Genomic DNA, 16038 nt, shown 5'->3' with positions numbered 1-16038 from the left:
GCATAGAGAGAGAGAGAGAGAGAGAGAGTGTGAGAGAGAGATAGATCGATAGATAGATGGAGAGGCATAGAGACAGATAGCTAGAGAGTCATAGAGAGAGAGAGAGAGAGATCGATATATAGATAGATAGATTTAAGAGCTCATACAATTTATGTTCTTGTTATTTATTGTTAGATTGAAATCTGGCAAAATATACAATTGTAAAGCAAGCTATGATGGCCATGGTGGTATTTATATAAGCAAGGTAAATATACACGGCTGCCATTTTGCTTCATTCTGGGCTGTAAAACAAGAGCTCCCTAGAAGTTTCTATTCACCGCATCATAAACAACCTTTTTTTTCTCCAGTAAAGTTAGCCAAACAGTGTCCTCTGCTGGTTCAGAGGAAGAACTGTGTATTTCATTGGAAACCATTACCTCTCAAACAGCCTGACTGTCCCAGTCAATTACAGGCACATGGATGACTAACAAAGGATGAAACAGGCATTTTACAGAACCAGTCAGGCAGTGACATCAACCATGTGGGATGCCATTCACAGGCTTATGGAGATGTGTGTGTCTTAACAAGGTTTGTGTGTGTGTGTGTGTGTGTGTGTGCAGTGCTTGTGGGTACCTGCAGAGTGAGACCTGCTGCCCAGCATGTCTGACAGATGGTGATGGAGAGACGAAGAGGAGGGGAGAGAGGAGATATTGACACATGTCAACCACCAGCCTGCAGCCCAGATCTACATCCTCCTCAGCATATTTCACATCATTGGGCTCTACCTCTAGCTCAGATCAGTAGAACTCTAAAGCTGTCTGGAGGAGAGGAAGCTGTCTGGAGGAGAGGAAGCTGTCTGGAAGAAAGTAAGCTGTCTGGAGGAGAGGAAGCTGTCTGGAGGAGAGGAAGCTGTCTGGAAGAGAGGAAGCTGTCTGGAGGAGAGGAAGCTGTTTGGAGGAGAGGAAGCTGTCTGGAGGAGCTTGTCTGGAGGAAAGGAAGCTGTCTGGAGGAGAGGAAGCTGTCTGGAAGAAAGGAAGCTGTCTGGAGGAGAGGAAGCTGTCTGGAGGAGAGGAAGCTGTCTGGAAGAGTGGAAGCTGTCTGGAAGAGTGGAAGCTCTCTGGAAGAGAGGAGGCTGTCTGGAAGAGAGGGAGCTACAGGTCTGGAAGGGAGAGAGCTACAGGTCTGGAAGAGAGGAATCTGTCTGGAAGAGTAGAAGCTGTCTGGAAAAATGGAAGCTGTCTGAGGGAGAGAGAGGTGTCTGGAGGAGAGGAAGCTGTCTGGAAGAGAGGAAGCTGTCTGGAAGAGAGGAAGCTGTCTGGAAGAAGCTGTCTGGAGGAGAGGAAGCTGTCCGGAAGAGTGAAATCTGTCTGGAAGAGAGGAAGCTGTCTGGAAGAAAGGAAGCTGTCTGGTGGAGAGGAAGCTGTCTGGAAGAGTGGAAGCTGTCTGGAAAAGTGGAAGCTGTCTGAAGGAGTGGAAACTGTCTGGAGGAGAGGAAGCTGTCTGGAAAGTGGAAGCTGTCTGGAAGAGTGGAAGCTGTCTGGAAGAGAGGAAGCTGTCTGGAGGAGTGGAAGCTGTCTGGAAGAGTGGAAGCTATCTGGAAAAGTGGAAGCTGTCTGAAGGAGTGGAAACTGTCTGGTTGAGAGGAAGCTGTCTGGAAAGTGGAAGCTGTCTGGAAGAGAGGAAGCTCTCTGGAAGAGTGGAAGCTGTCTGGAGGAGAGGAAGCTGTCTGGAAAAGTGGAAGCTGTCTGGTGGAGAGGAAGCTGTCTGGAAGAGTGGAAGCTGTCTGGTGGATAGGAAGCTGTCTGGAAGAGTGGAAGCTGTCTGGAAAAGTGGAAGCTGTCTGAAGGAGTGGAAACTGTCTGGAAGAGAGGACGCTGTCTGGAAGAGTGGAAGCTGTCTGGAAGAGTGGAAGCTGTCTGGAAGAGAGGAAGCTGTCTGGAAGAGAGGCAGCTGTCTGGAAGAGTGAAAGCTGTCTGGAAGAGTGGAAGCTACATGTCTGGAAGAGCGATAGCTACATGTTTGTAAGAGTGGAAGCTACATGTCTGGAAGGGTGGAAGCTGTCTGGAAGAGTGGAAGCTACTTGTCTAGAAGAGTGGAAACTGTCTGGAAGAGTGGAAGTTGTCTGGAGGAGAGGAAGCTGTCTGGAAGAGTGGAAGCTGGCTGGAGGAGAGGAAGCTGTCTGGCAGAGTAGAAGCTGTCTGGAGGAGAGGAAGCTGAGTGGAAGCTGTCTGGAAGAGAGGAAGCTGTCTGAAGGAGAGGAAGCTGTATGGAAGAGTGGAAGCTGTCTGGAGGACAGGAAGCTGTCTGGAAGAGTGGAGGCTGTCTGGAAGAGTGGAGGCTGTCTGGAGGAGGGGAAGCTGTCTGGAAGAGTGGAAGCTGTCTGGTGAAGAGGAAGCTGAGTGGAAGCTGTCTTGAAGAGTGGAAGCTGTCTGGAGGAGAGGAAGCTGTATGGAAGAGGAGGAAACTAGGCACCGCTCATCACCTGGCCAATAACATCCCTACGGTGAAGTATGTTGGTGGCAGCATCATGCTGTGGGGATGTTTTCCAGCAGGAGGGACTGGGAGACTAGTCAGAATCGAGGGAAAGATGAACAGAGCAAAGTACAGAGAGATCCTTGATGAAAACCTTCTCCAGAGCGCTCAGGACCTCGGACTGGGGCGAAGGTTCACCTTCCAACAGGACAACAACCTTAAGCACACAGGCAAGATCCAGTGGCCCAGGCAGAACCCGGACTTGAACTTTATCGAAGATCTCTGGAGAGACCTGAAAATAGCTGTGCAGCGACAGTCCCCATCCAACCTGACAGAGCTTGAGAGGATCTGCAGAGAAGAATGGGAGAAACTCCCCAAATGCAGGTGTGCCAAGTTTGTAGTGTCATACCCAAGAAGACTCGAGGCTGTTATCGCTGCCGAAGGTGCTTCAACAAAGTACTGAGTAAAGGGTCTGAATACTTTTCATTTTTAATACATTTGCATGGGGTATTGTGTGTAGATTTATGAGAGAAAAAAAACAATTTAATCCATATCAGAATAAGGGTTTAATGTAACAAAATGTGGAAAAAGTCAAGGGGTCTGAATACCTTCGGAATGCATTGTATAAGCGGTTCTTCATGTCCACCTGGATCCCCTGACTGAAGGCCAGGCTCAGAGACTCCGGGTCCCCCGTCTTCACACAGTAGTTGATGTTGATTTAGACCCCCTCTAGCTCGTCTATATACCAGGCCGAGTTGTCTTCGATGGGGTGGCCTGGCGGGTGGTCGCTGTCGAACCACGTGACGTCAATGCAGTGCTGGTACGTCTGGATCATGAAGTGAGGCGGCTCGCCCTCGTCCCCCTGGTAAATAAGCTCAGGTGGGACGGTGCAGATAAGGCAGGGTGAATTTAGCCTTTCTCTTGCCCTTTTTACCTTTCTTCTTCTTGGGGGCATAGGTGGCGATGGTAAATGGTTTATGGAGGTATTTGAGGCCATTGAAGAAGTAATTGACGTTGACTAGTCTTCCTCTCCTCTTGTCGTAGGTCACTACCACCGTATGGAGCTGGTCTGGTTCCACTGGGCCCTGGAGCTTCTGCAGCACGGACATAAACATCTTCTTGGAGACCGTCTCCGTGCATTTGGCTTCTGATTCATCAAAAAAGGCGTTCCGAAGGGCAGTCTCATACTCGTGGGCCAATAGTGGAGAGTCAGAGCTCAGGGAGTGTTTGGATTGGATACACTGGGTTTGGAGTATTTCCCGTGTATCCTCTTTGCTTTGTTGAGTTCCTTCACCACTGAATTGTAGCCATTGTCTTTGGCAATCTGACGGGGTAGAAGGCCCTCCTGGTTCTTCAGTTTGGGGTTACAACCTAGAGTTACAGACAATAAAGAATGAAACCCTTTAGTTAAATCATAAAAAGCCCACTGAAAACATTCCAAATCCTGGGAATTAAATGCATAAGAAATAGTGGCATATCACTGAAGACTGATTAAAATGTTTATAACAGATGTATTCACTGAGTATAATGTAAATGTGTTTGTTGAAGGACCGTTTCACTCAGTGTTAATTAGTTATTAGTGAAGGTCTATACCGCTCTGTGCTAAGAATCCGCAGCAGTCAGGCAGCGTAGTGAAGAGGTGTCCCCCCCTCTGATGTCATCACTCCCATGTCATCTGAGTTTGCAGGCAGCAACTGGATCACCTTCAGGACAATTATAGTAACAGATGACGGTTGTATTCAAAACAATAGTTGACATATCGGGATGGTTTCCCTGACCAGAAATAAGCCTTGTCCTGCTCAATGGAAAGTCTCTATTTAAAGGGCTTTTCAGTCCAGGACTAGTCTTAATCTGGGTCCAGGAAACCGGCCCAATGGTTTCCTACAGTGGTTTCCTACAGTATATGTGGCCATGTGGGAATCAAACCCACAACTAAACATGGTTAACCTTTACTGATGTTCAAATGCATTATTTAAGCAATAAGGCCTGAGGAGGTGTGGTACATGTCCAATGTACCATGGCTAAGGGCTGTTCTTATGCACGATGTTACGAGGAGTGCCTGGACACAGCCCTTATATGTGGTATATTGGCCATATACCACAAACCCTCAAGGTGCCTTATTACTATTAGAAACTGGTTACCAACATAATTAGAACAGTAAGAAGTAATGTTTTGCCATACCCGTGGTATACCACAGCTTTCAGCCAATCAGCATTCAGGACTCAAACCACCCTGTTTATAATACTGTATAACCCACCTCAAAGAATCCCCCATGGCAGTGAAGTGTGTTCGCCCCCCTCAGTAGGATGCCTCTGATCAGCTCCACAGCCCTGGCTGCCTCCATCAACGCAGCGCGGCCTGTCAGTGCGGCTTGTCATGTGATGAATGACATTAACAAGATAGAATTCACACAGCAAAGTCCAAGTTACTTTATTCTATTCAACACAGGTATCTAGATTACTCAGAGAGTCAACAATTCAGGTACATTCAGGTAATTTACATTCCCAAATTTCAACAGTTCAATTTTAGGAATATAACCCTCGTTGAATCCAAAATGGCATACTTGTAACACTCCACCAAACTAAAGTAGTGCACTACATAGGGAATAGGGTGTCCTTTCAGATTTGACCTTTGATCTCCCAGAACCCCTCATGTCATGATTAGCTGCGTCAGGCTCGGCTCCCTGCCCCAGGACGCAGAGGCACATGGCGGAGCAGTCAGTGGCGTGCTGGCCGGCCAGCAGGAACACGGGTGTCCCGGCAAGCGAGACGTTGTTGACATCGGCCATGCTGTGTAGGCCACCTGCAGGCAGCGCATGGGGGGAAGATGCAGCAGAGGAGCACACCTGGGAAAAGAGCCAAGAGACACCGAGTCGGTGAGCCGATCAAATCGGATTACCCAGCAGGCCAGCAGGCTTTACAGACCAAGGAGAGGATCCCTTCTGATCTGTAATTAGATGTCCACAATCTTCCCCTCAAAAGAGCCCAGAGTCATTGACTGTAACTGAAGACTGGACCGCACTGCAATTGAGGCTATTATCATAATTGGGTTTTAAGGAGTTTTGTATGAGTGTTGTTGCGTTGGTTCCTTTGGAGTGGGTGAGTTGATTTGAGTCGCCTGAAACACTGATCTCATCATCATGTAAACAGAGAGAGCGTGCATTTTTATGAGTCAAACAGGCACGGCATTCAACAGCTCTTGGTATAAGAGCTACATACAGTAATATAGTAAGTAAACAAACCCTGTGGTTGATACATTTGTGGTTTAAAGGCCCATTTCTATCTACAGGTGGAAAATAAAGTCCTTCTATTCAGTGGCTGAATATTCTACTCTATTCTATTCAATTCTATTCTATTCTATGCCATTCCGTTCTATTTTATTCGGTGGCCCGAATTATATCTCTAGCACACACAGCAGCATCACCTACTCTGTGGCCTGACTGTATCCTCTCCCATTTCCCCTCAGCATCCATCAGGTTCATGTCAACGTAGTTCTTAGCCAGCAAGACAACCATGCCGTCGTGTCCCAACTCAGCAGCTAACATGACCGGGGTGCAGGAAGCTTACCATGTTTTGTTGTTGGCCACAGCGGCCAGGTGGAGTGCCCTCACGTGGCTCTGTCAGGTTGATGACGTCCTTTACGCCCATGTCCACCATCTTCTCTATCTGGTGCTAGTCTCCCTCACTGACATTCTGGAGGAGAGGGTAGATCTGCAGCCGCTAGGGTATTGAAGTCTTCATTATTGGTCAGTGGGCTAGGCCAGTAGGGAGCTCTCCTTCTAAACCTGAGAAAAATACTGTCAAAAGTTTAAAATACTTTCAAGCATTTTTACAATGGAACAATGGAATACTGACAAATTTCAAGCTAAAGCAAATAATACACTACGTTCAAGTAAATGTATCTGTCCCAGATGTGTCTTCTTGAGATGAAAATACATTATACTATGAATTCACTCAACTCTTGTAGCCTACCTTGTGACCATTATTCCTCGCTATTGTAAGCTGATTGTTATTTTTATATACCTTATATCATATCAAACACAAGTTTCGTTTAGATTATTAAAAAAATAATCACTTTTTTTTTTAACATGAAATGCACTATGCATTATGTGTCATGGTTCCTTCTGGCACCAGAGGGCAGCAGAGACCGCCCTAGAGACTCAGGTGTGTCTTATTATTTCATGATCGTCACTAGAGACTCTGGGTTCAAAATATGTTCAAAATAAATGGTATGCCAGCAGCATACCACCCTACATCCCACTGCTGGCTTGACGCTGGAGCTAAACAGGGTTGGTCCTGGTTGGTCCCCGGATGGGAGACCAGGTGCTGCTGGCAGTGGTGTTGGAGAGCCATTAGGAGGCACTCTTTCCTCTGGTCTAAAATAAGATTCCAATGCAGTGATTGGGGACATGCCCTGTGTAGGGTGCTGTCTTTCGGATGGGATGTTAAATGGGTGTTCTGACTCTCTGTAGTTAAGGGTTATAACACCCTTATTGTAAAGGTGTTAACCCTGGTGTCCTGGCCACATTCCCAATCTGGCCCTCATACCATCATCGCCACCTAATCATCCCTAGCTTCTAATTGGCTCATTCATCCCTCCTCACTAAGTATTCCCTAGGTCAATGCTGTAAATGACAATGAGTTCTCAGTCAACTTCCTTGGTAAAATAAGGTTTAAAAGAAAGTATTTAGACATGTTGTCTTTTTCTTAAATGTAGTTTTGTAATTGACTAAAACAAGCAGACAACAAGAAAATTGTGTTTGAAAAAGGTCTAGTTTTTGCTGTGAGCCAATGGGGTAACCTAGGTAACCACAGTTTGCCACAATGTTCTATATAATTGTATTTGAAAAAGGTCAAGATTTTGCTATGAGCCAATGGGGTAACCTACCGTTGGTAACCACAGGTGGCCGAGACGTTCTATCTAATACCTACTGGGAGTATGGGCCTCAACCTCGAGGAATAACTTCAAGCATCTTTAGTGCTGGCAGGCAACGCACATTCAATCTCATTCAATGGCTATGTTCTTAAGTGGGTAGAACTAAGGTTTCACTTCACTGACGCTGCAAATATCAGTTTATATGGTCTATGTTAGTGACTTTGTCACTCCCCTGTCACTCAACCACAATCTTTAAAAAGGTAAAAGCAATAGGCCACTATGTGCCTGGGAAGGATTTAGATTAGACTGCATGAATAAACGAGGATGAATATTGCTCCCTCCTTCAAAATTCAATGATAGTCTCTAAATCTTCAGACTGGTTCTCAGAACAGTCAATTAGAGCTATCATACATTTATGGACCCAAGATGTTACTAGTGCAACACAACACTTTACTGTAAAGACAACTAAGTTCATGGTCAAGTGTGAGTCATTGTGGCCTGGACAGAAGCTTTGACAGCCTATTGTAGCCTACTGGTAAAATATCAAATATACAGGCAAAAACTTGAATTATTTTTAGACCACAGATTGAGTTTTCACACAAAAGTGGGTGGAAGGAGGTGTGTCCCATATAAAGACGTAGTAGTATTGTGAATAATATAGTTATGGTCTAGATTAATCATTGTCAGACTCTTCCTCTTTATGCAGATTCCTATGTGACCTCTGAGTTATTTCAAGATTGAGATGAATAGTAATATTTATTTTTTATCTGTATCGGTTGTGGCATCATTCATTGGAACAGAATGAGAAAGGGAAGTGGAGAATACACAGGATATTGTCACATAGTTGACTGATGCAAGGCCAGACCAGCTGTTGTCTCTGAGCAACTCTCTCACTATGTCTCTTAGAAAAATCTTCTTGACCCTAACCAATCAGGCTTCAAGACAGGTCACTCAACCGAGACTGCTGTTCTCTGTGTCAAGGAGGCTCTCCACACTGCCACTCTCTCTCCTCTGTTCTCATCCTCCTAGACCTATAATCTGCTTTCGACACTGTGAACCATCAGATCCTCCTCTACACCCTATCAGGGTTGGGCGTCTCAGGCTCCACACACTCTTGGATTGCATCCTTCCCGGCAGGCCGCTCCTACCAGGTGACGTGGAGAGGATCTGTGTCTGTACCACATACTCTCACTACTGGTGTCCCCCAGGGCTCCGTCCTAGGCCCTGTTCTCTTCTCCCTATACATCAAGTCCCTCGGCTCCGTCATATCCTCACAAGGTCTTTCCTATCATTGCTATGCGGATGACACTCAACTACTTTTCTTCATCCCCCTGTATGACACCAAGGTGGTGACACGCATCTCTGCGTGCCTGGCAGATATCTCAGCTTGGATGTTGGCCCACATCTCAAGTTCAACCTCGACAAGATGGCTGCTCTTCCTCCCAGGGAAAGCCTGCCCGCTCCATGGCCTGACTGCTCTGTCTGGACTTCTGAACTCGCTGTTGGCTGGGCTCCCCGCTTGTGCCATCAAACCCATGCAATTTATCCAGAATGCTGCAGTCCACCTGGTGTTCAACCTTCCCAAATTCTCCCATGCCACCACACTCCTCTGAACACTCTACTGGCTTCCAGTCTAAACTTGCATCCAGTACAAGACCGTGGTACTTGCCTACGGAGCAGCAAGGGGAACTGCCCCTCCCTACCTTAAGGTTCTGCTACAGTACACCCCAACCTCAGTTCTGGCTTCAACTTTGACTCATCTGTCCTGGGCTTCCAAAGCCAATTCTTGGGCCACCCAAGAGGAACGCTGAAGTTACAGAGGCAAGAGAGGGAGGATCCTGGTGAGATTAAGGCAAAGGGAAAACTGGCCAACTCTTCCCTCCGTTATCACTTGATAATAAGATGGATGACCTTCGATTGTGGATTTGCTACCAACAGGACTCTCGAAACGGCAATATGCTCTGCTTTCTGAAACATTGCTCTTGGACAAGATACCCCTCATGGCTATCCAACTCTATGGATTCTCCAATCACCGTGCCAACAGGACAGTGGATTCAGGGAAATTGAGGGGGGGAGGGGTTTGCCTCTTCATCAATAACAACTGGTGTGCTGATCCGAGTGCGATGGAAGTGTCGACCCATTGTTCACCCATCTTTGAATACCTGATGGTCAAATGCTGACCCTTTTTACCTCCAGAGGGAGCTTTCAGCTACCATTGTCACTGTTGTATACATTCCACCTCAGGACAAGTAAAATACCAACATGGCACTTAACAAACTGTACAAGGCTGCTTTTCTGGTTGCTGCCGATTTTAATTCCACGTCATTATGACACGTGAAGCTTAACTTCCATCAACATGTCTCCCTCACCACTAGGGGCGATAAAGTCCTAGACCATTGTTATTCTACCCACAAGCAAGCATACAAGGCCCTCCCTCGTCCACCAATCGTCAAATCAAATCATGATAGGACTGCTTTGCTTGCACTGATTGGAATATGTTTTGGGACTCCACCAATAACATCGATGAGCTAACCACCTCAGTCACCGGCTTCATTAGGAAAGTCATCGGCGATGTTGTCCCCACAGTTAAGGTTTGCTGCTTCCCCAATCAAAAGCCCTGGATTAACACTGAGGTTGGCGCTAAACACATTTTTTACAGTTCCCGGACGACACTGGGCCAGGATAGGGCTACCGCATACAGGGCCATCGCAGACAACCTTGAGACTACGGCTGTGGACAGGAACAAGTACAAGAAGTCCCGCTTTGACCTTCGCAGAGTCATCAAATTAGCAAATGGACAATATAGGAATAAGGTGGAATCATATTACATAGTCTCTGACATGTGGCCGGCGTGAGTAAAGTCTTTAATCAGGTCAATAACTGCAAGGCCGCAGGGCCGCAGGGCACGTTCTCAGAGCATATGCAGAACAGCTGGCAGGTATATTCACTGTAATTTCCAACTTCTCCTTGTCCCAGTCGGTACTCCACACGTTTTAACATGATCACCATCATTCCTGTTCACAAGAACTCTAAGGCTTCATGCCACAATGACTACCGCCCTGTAGAACTCACATCTGTAATCATGAAGTGCTTTGAGAGGCTGGTTATGGCACACATCAACACCATTATCCTAGACCCACTCCAATTTGCATACCGCCCCAACAGATCCATAGACGATGCAATCTCAATTGCACTCCACACTGCCCTCACCCACCTAGGTGTAATACCTATGTGAGAATGCTGTTCATTGACTACAGCTCAGCGTTCAACACCATTGTCCCCTCCAAGCTCGTCACCAAGCTTAGGAACCTCAGCCTGAACACCTCCCTCTGCAACTGGATCCTGGACTTCCTGACAGGCCGACCCCAGATGGTAAGAATTGGCAACATCACCTCTGCCATGAAGAACCTCAACACGGGGGCAACACATGGGTGTGTGCAAGCTCCCTGCCATCCATGACCTCCACTGTTTATCAGGTGGTGTGAAAGGAAGCCCCAGAAAATCGTTAAAGACTCCAACCACCCAAGCCACTGTTTTCGCTACTTCTGCATGGCAAGCGGTACCGGTGCATCAAGTCTGACACCAACAGGCTCCTGAACAGCTTCTATCCCCGTGCCATAAGACTGCTAAATATCTAACAAAATAGCTACACAGATTATCTAAATTGACCTTTGTATTTTATTCTCATTCTCTATGCACACTCACAGAGCCCTAAACACTACGCACACGGACACTCCAACACACACACTGACACTCTCTCATTTGCTCACACTCATATACAATTATCATATATGCTGCTGCTACTCTGTTTATCACATATCCTGATGCCTAGTCACCTTACCCCTATACATATCTACCTGTATCACTCCAGTATCCCTGCACATTGTAAATATGCTACTGGAACTGACACTGTATATAGTATGCTTACTTACTTTATCATGTTCTTATTATTTTATTTTTATTCTTATTTGTATATCTCGTGTTTTTTTTCTACCTTGTTATGTTTAGTATTACATTGTTATTTATTACTGCATTGTTTGGGTTAGATCTGGCAAGAAACGCATTTCACTGTACTTGTGCATGTGACATTAAAACTTGAAATTTGCTCCTTTCTGCCACCTCTGGATGAACCCACTTACTGTTAGTCTGCTAAATGACAAAAATGTAAAGGTAATGTAAATGTTGGAAGAACTACACTTTTTAGTATAGCTTAACTAAGAAAGTTTATTTCAAGGGAACCTTCAAGTTCTTACATCTCCACTTCATAGCCCCTCAAATTAAAATCTGGACCTTGAAGCCAGTTCCATTCTTATTTGTTTAATTTAGACCTAGGACACCAGGTGGGTGCAATTAGTCATCAGAAAACCAACAGTACTCCAGACCTGCAGGGTAGGATTTGAATACCACTTCTTTGTAGCCTCAATCCGGAACAGTTTATGATGCAGGGTCATGTTCTGATGGTTGCATACTCTGTCTGTTGGTCTTTCTCCACCATCCTCCTACTAGTGGGAAGGTTGACCTCAGCATAGGTAATGTCTGCTCTCTGGTCCTACACGCACATGCGCGCGCACACACACACACACACACACACACACACACACACACACACACACACACACACACACACACACACACACACACACACACACACACACACACACACACACCACACACACAGTCACACTATATTCACAGTAACAATCAAAGTGAATTCTTTTGTTGACAACCCATTTACTTACGTCCCTGTTGTTTGCTTGCACCATATTTCCTGGGTTGATTGGCATCTGATTTCCTGAAACAGAATCTGAGAACAATCGATCACAAATCATTCATAAAATACACATTTAGCAAGAAAAATAATGTTTTCTTTTCTATACAACATTATAAATATCTACTGTATGAAGGAAATGAGTTCAGTTCAGATAGAACAGAACCTGACTTCAGGTGGGTAAATAAGAGAGTTATAGTTGACTTACACGCCCTCCTTCTGAAGGTAAGAACCAGAGCTGCGGCCACACACACAGCCACACACACCACCACCCCCATTGACAGCCCGATCAGCACCGACTGTTTAAGACCTGATGGAGGAAGACAGAGAGCACACCTGTGTCACTTGAGATCCGTCTGGCTCACAACAAGGAGGTTAGTGAAAGATGGACTGGCACACAATAGTCCATAGATGAAACACAATGAGGTACAGTACTAAAAGCATTGCCTTGGTAAACAGGGTTTGAATTTGACTTAGTACACTGTAAACATTTACATTTTAGTCATTTAGCAGACACTCTTATCCAGAGCGACTTACAGTAGTGAATGCATACATTTCATTTCATACATTATTTTTATTTTTTTTCTGTGCTGGCCACCCATGGGAATCGAACCCACAACCCTGGCGTTGCAAACACCATGCTCTACCAACTGAGCTACAGGGAAGGCATAAACCCCAAGGCATTTTTAACTGAAATACTTCTAGTAAGTTGTACTAAAAGTTATTAATACTTAAAATATTTATGTGGTACTGACTCAGAACTAAATGAGAAGTCACACCAACTACATTTTTGAAAGATATGATAATAAATTAACTATTTTCCCAGCATGCTGTACTGCAGGTAGAGTTTTCTGAATAGTTTTAATATCTGTGTTTTTGCATGTACATTGACTGATTCATTGATTCAAAAGTTATGCTACATAAAGATAAATAACATTTTTCTAAACTAATCCGATCACCGAATATTTGCCCCATTACTGAAATGGTTGTTCCAGTTTAAATGGTTTGGGTAGTCTCCTCCCACTGTTCTTAACCCTGGCAGTCATTATGAATGCAGGTTGTGTGTGGATGAATACGAATTTCAACTGTTGGATAGTTTTAATGCATGATAGATTCCAATATGAGTTACACATCACTTTGCAAGCCAGCATGATGTGATTTAGAGTAAGGGTTGCAAAATTCTGGTACATTTCCCAGAAATCCTCGTTTGAATATTACTGGACATTTTTTGGGGTACGTTTGTGGAATTTTGCAACCCCACTTAAACTATAAGTTTCAGGCTACTGTATTACGCTTTATGATATGGATAATGGTTTAATTATAATGTTATTATAATAATATTCACCTAGGAACTCACTTGAAGGCCACAGGACTGAAAATGAACTAATTCAACAACCATGTCTCACGAACAAATAAAGTAATGGCTGGTATCGCTACAATTCAATCGAAGAGCCAAGGCACACAGGGAAATTATTGAAGTCGTTGCTTAGTGGGGTGTTAAATTTAAATATATCTTAGTCCAAAAAACTGTATTTGTATTACTCATATGAAGGTAGTACTGCTCGGTTCAGCTATTTTTAAGTTTCTTAAGTTCATATTTTTGAGGTAATTGTTTCCTCAAAATGTTTGAACAGCCAGAACTTATCTGGTTTTACAGTGTAGATGGTTTCTTACCGTCCTTTTCCTCTCCAACGTCATCATCCGTGTCTTTAATATCTAGTTCAGGAGAAGAACATCCTCTTTTAAATAACTCTTCATCATCAGACACATACAGTAGAGAGCAGTATGTTTGTTCACTCATCACTGATATCAGGAGAAAGGATCAGGTTTGATATTCACTTTTATGTCATTAAATCTTGTGAATTTATTCAGATTATAGGAGCATAACAAGAATACATACCTGAGAATGTGGAGGTGAAGTCAACGGAGGTCTTCACTTGTTCCATTTTAGTCAACTGACACATCCACTTCCTGTTGTTGTCCTCCTTCTGGAATGTCACAGTCAGAGTGATATCACAGCGAGGCCCTGTGAGCTGGTATCTGGAGTCTCCCTGTAGCTTCCTACCAGTCTCATCCACCCAGCTCAGATTAACTTTACTATTGAGGAATGACTTACAGATTCCAGGTCCGTCAGAGGTGTGCAGAGAGCACCTTATTGTTACTGGTCTATCAGGCTTTAGATATGTCAGTAGTGTGGACAAGGAGACTGCAAGAGACATAAGACAACATTCAATTTTACCATGGTTTCTCTTCAAGGAATAAAGTATTGTTGTAGGTCACTCATGTATAGAGTAATACTATAATGTTAATACTATAATACTGCAAAGCTATAATACAAATACTATAATACTGTAATACTATAATGCTAATACTAAAATACTAATACTAAAATACTGTAATACTATAATACTAATACTATAATACTAATACTATAGATTGTAATAGTATAATATTAATACTATAATACTGTAATCCTGTAAAACTATAATACCAATACTATAATACTGCAATACTATAATACTAATACTAAAACACTGTAATACTGTAATACTATAATACTAATACTATAATACTGTAATAGTATAATACTGTAATACTATAATACTTGTATTGTATATGTTTTACTAAGACAGATTTTCATCCTTGACTTTACTGTAAACAGAAATACTCACTGGTCAGAACAGACAGATAAGTATCAGTATCTGTGTCAAACGCGGTTTAGTGTTTTAAAATTCGACACGTGTAGCGTCCAGCATCCTCCGCTGTGACATTGTGAACATGTAGAGAACAGTCAGTGTCCACACTCAGTTTTTCAGCTCTCTTTGAGTTAACTCTCACCTTCCCGTTAGAAACCTCTTGAATAGCATTTGGAAAACTATCTCTGGTGTGAAGCCATATAATTAAGGAGCAGTCTGAATTAACCACATTGTCACACCGCAGACTGACATCAGCCCCCTCATTGACGTACTGAGATTATTGATTTCCATGCACACCTAAAGAGTAAAATAAAAAGTATCCATGTAACACAGCAAAATTCTTACTCAAATCATTTCATAAAGGATCCATTATAAGTGGTAAATACTATGTAGATTAGTCTCTAGCCACCTGTTAACAAACCTACACACAGCATGAATGGTTAATGAGCATGGCTGATCTTTTATCCTACAGTAGGTGTCCTCTTACCTGCATTGATAAGCTTTAGGATCAGCAGTGGAATGAGAGTGTGATGGGCCCCAGCCATGTTGCTCTTGCTCTGCCCTCCGTAACCGTTTTCTTTCTCTGTTCTGTGTGGTGTTGGGTTTGTCTTGTTTTTACTAACCAGACTTCACTTCTTAGATTGGTTAATACCCTCTTCTTCGATTTGAAGTTGATGCGCAAGGATGATGACATCAATTCTATCACAACAGGCCGTTTGGCTATAACTGTACATCACAGGAAATTGGTGGCGCCTTAATTGAGGGCTCGAGTTTGTGGTAATGACTGGAGCGGAATCAGTGGAATGGCGTCAAATACATCAAACACATGGTTTCCTTGTGTTTGATGCCATTCCATTTACTCCATTCCAGCCACTATTTTGAGCCATTCTCCCATCAGCATCCGACTGTGCTGGACATTCCCACATCACCAACCTCAAATAGAAGCTCAAAAGGATGGCTACATCAAAAGGCTGGCTACATCAGCACTTTGATTGTGGATGAATGATCACAACCAATGTGATTTAATAAATCATCAAGGATTATTCAGCATGATCCTGTCATATCGACTAAAAACAGAACTTGGATTGCACAAGTTGGTTCTTTGACTTACTGAGAATACGGAAAGGCGCGTGTGGTCCATTAACCACTTGGTATGATGTTGCTTTACTAGCTGGCCTTAACACAGATTTAAAGATTGTGGTGGTGGTCTATCATCACGTATCTAAAAAGAAAAACAAACCGACACAT

At 44.0% G+C, this 16038-nt stretch overlaps 1 protein-coding gene across 5 annotated transcripts in view; it reads right to left on the bottom strand.

Annotated features, from left to right (window-relative positions):
* Positions 1-14682, bottom strand: part of LOC123743337 (uncharacterized) — an 18355-nt gene extending 3673 nt beyond the window's left edge. Inside the window, exons 1-9 of one of the 5 annotated variants that reach the window (XM_082977011.1) lie at positions 13995-14666; positions 13769-13810; positions 12303-12404; positions 12066-12130; positions 11709-11875; positions 6018-6235; positions 4709-5296; positions 4045-4154; positions 2923-3822 (exon numbers count right to left, since the gene is read on the bottom strand). In XM_082977011.1, the coding sequence (XP_082833137.1) occupies positions 11774-11875; positions 12066-12130; positions 12303-12404; positions 13769-13810; positions 13995-14313 (630 nt within the window). In that variant the 5' untranslated portion in view covers positions 14314-14666 and the 3' untranslated portion in view covers positions 2923-3822; positions 4045-4154; positions 4709-5296; positions 6018-6235; positions 11709-11773. Of the gene's footprint in view, positions 3823-4044; positions 4155-4708; positions 5297-6017; positions 11876-12065; positions 12131-12302; positions 12405-13768; positions 13811-13994 lie in introns of those variants that run through there. The other 4 variants (XM_082977012.1, XM_082977010.1, XM_082977009.1 and 1 more) reach the window with 4 other exon arrangements.
* Positions 14683-16038: the final 1356 nt, after the last annotated feature.

The sequence above is a fragment of the Salmo salar genome, chromosome 06 (genome assembly GCF_965601325.2).
Source record: "Salmo salar chromosome 06, fSalSal1, whole genome shotgun sequence".
Classification (NCBI taxonomy): Eukaryota; Metazoa; Chordata; class Actinopteri; order Salmoniformes; family Salmonidae; genus Salmo; species Salmo salar.
Note: the sequence above shows the minus strand (reverse complement) of the source record. Positions and strands in the feature narration are given on the sequence as shown.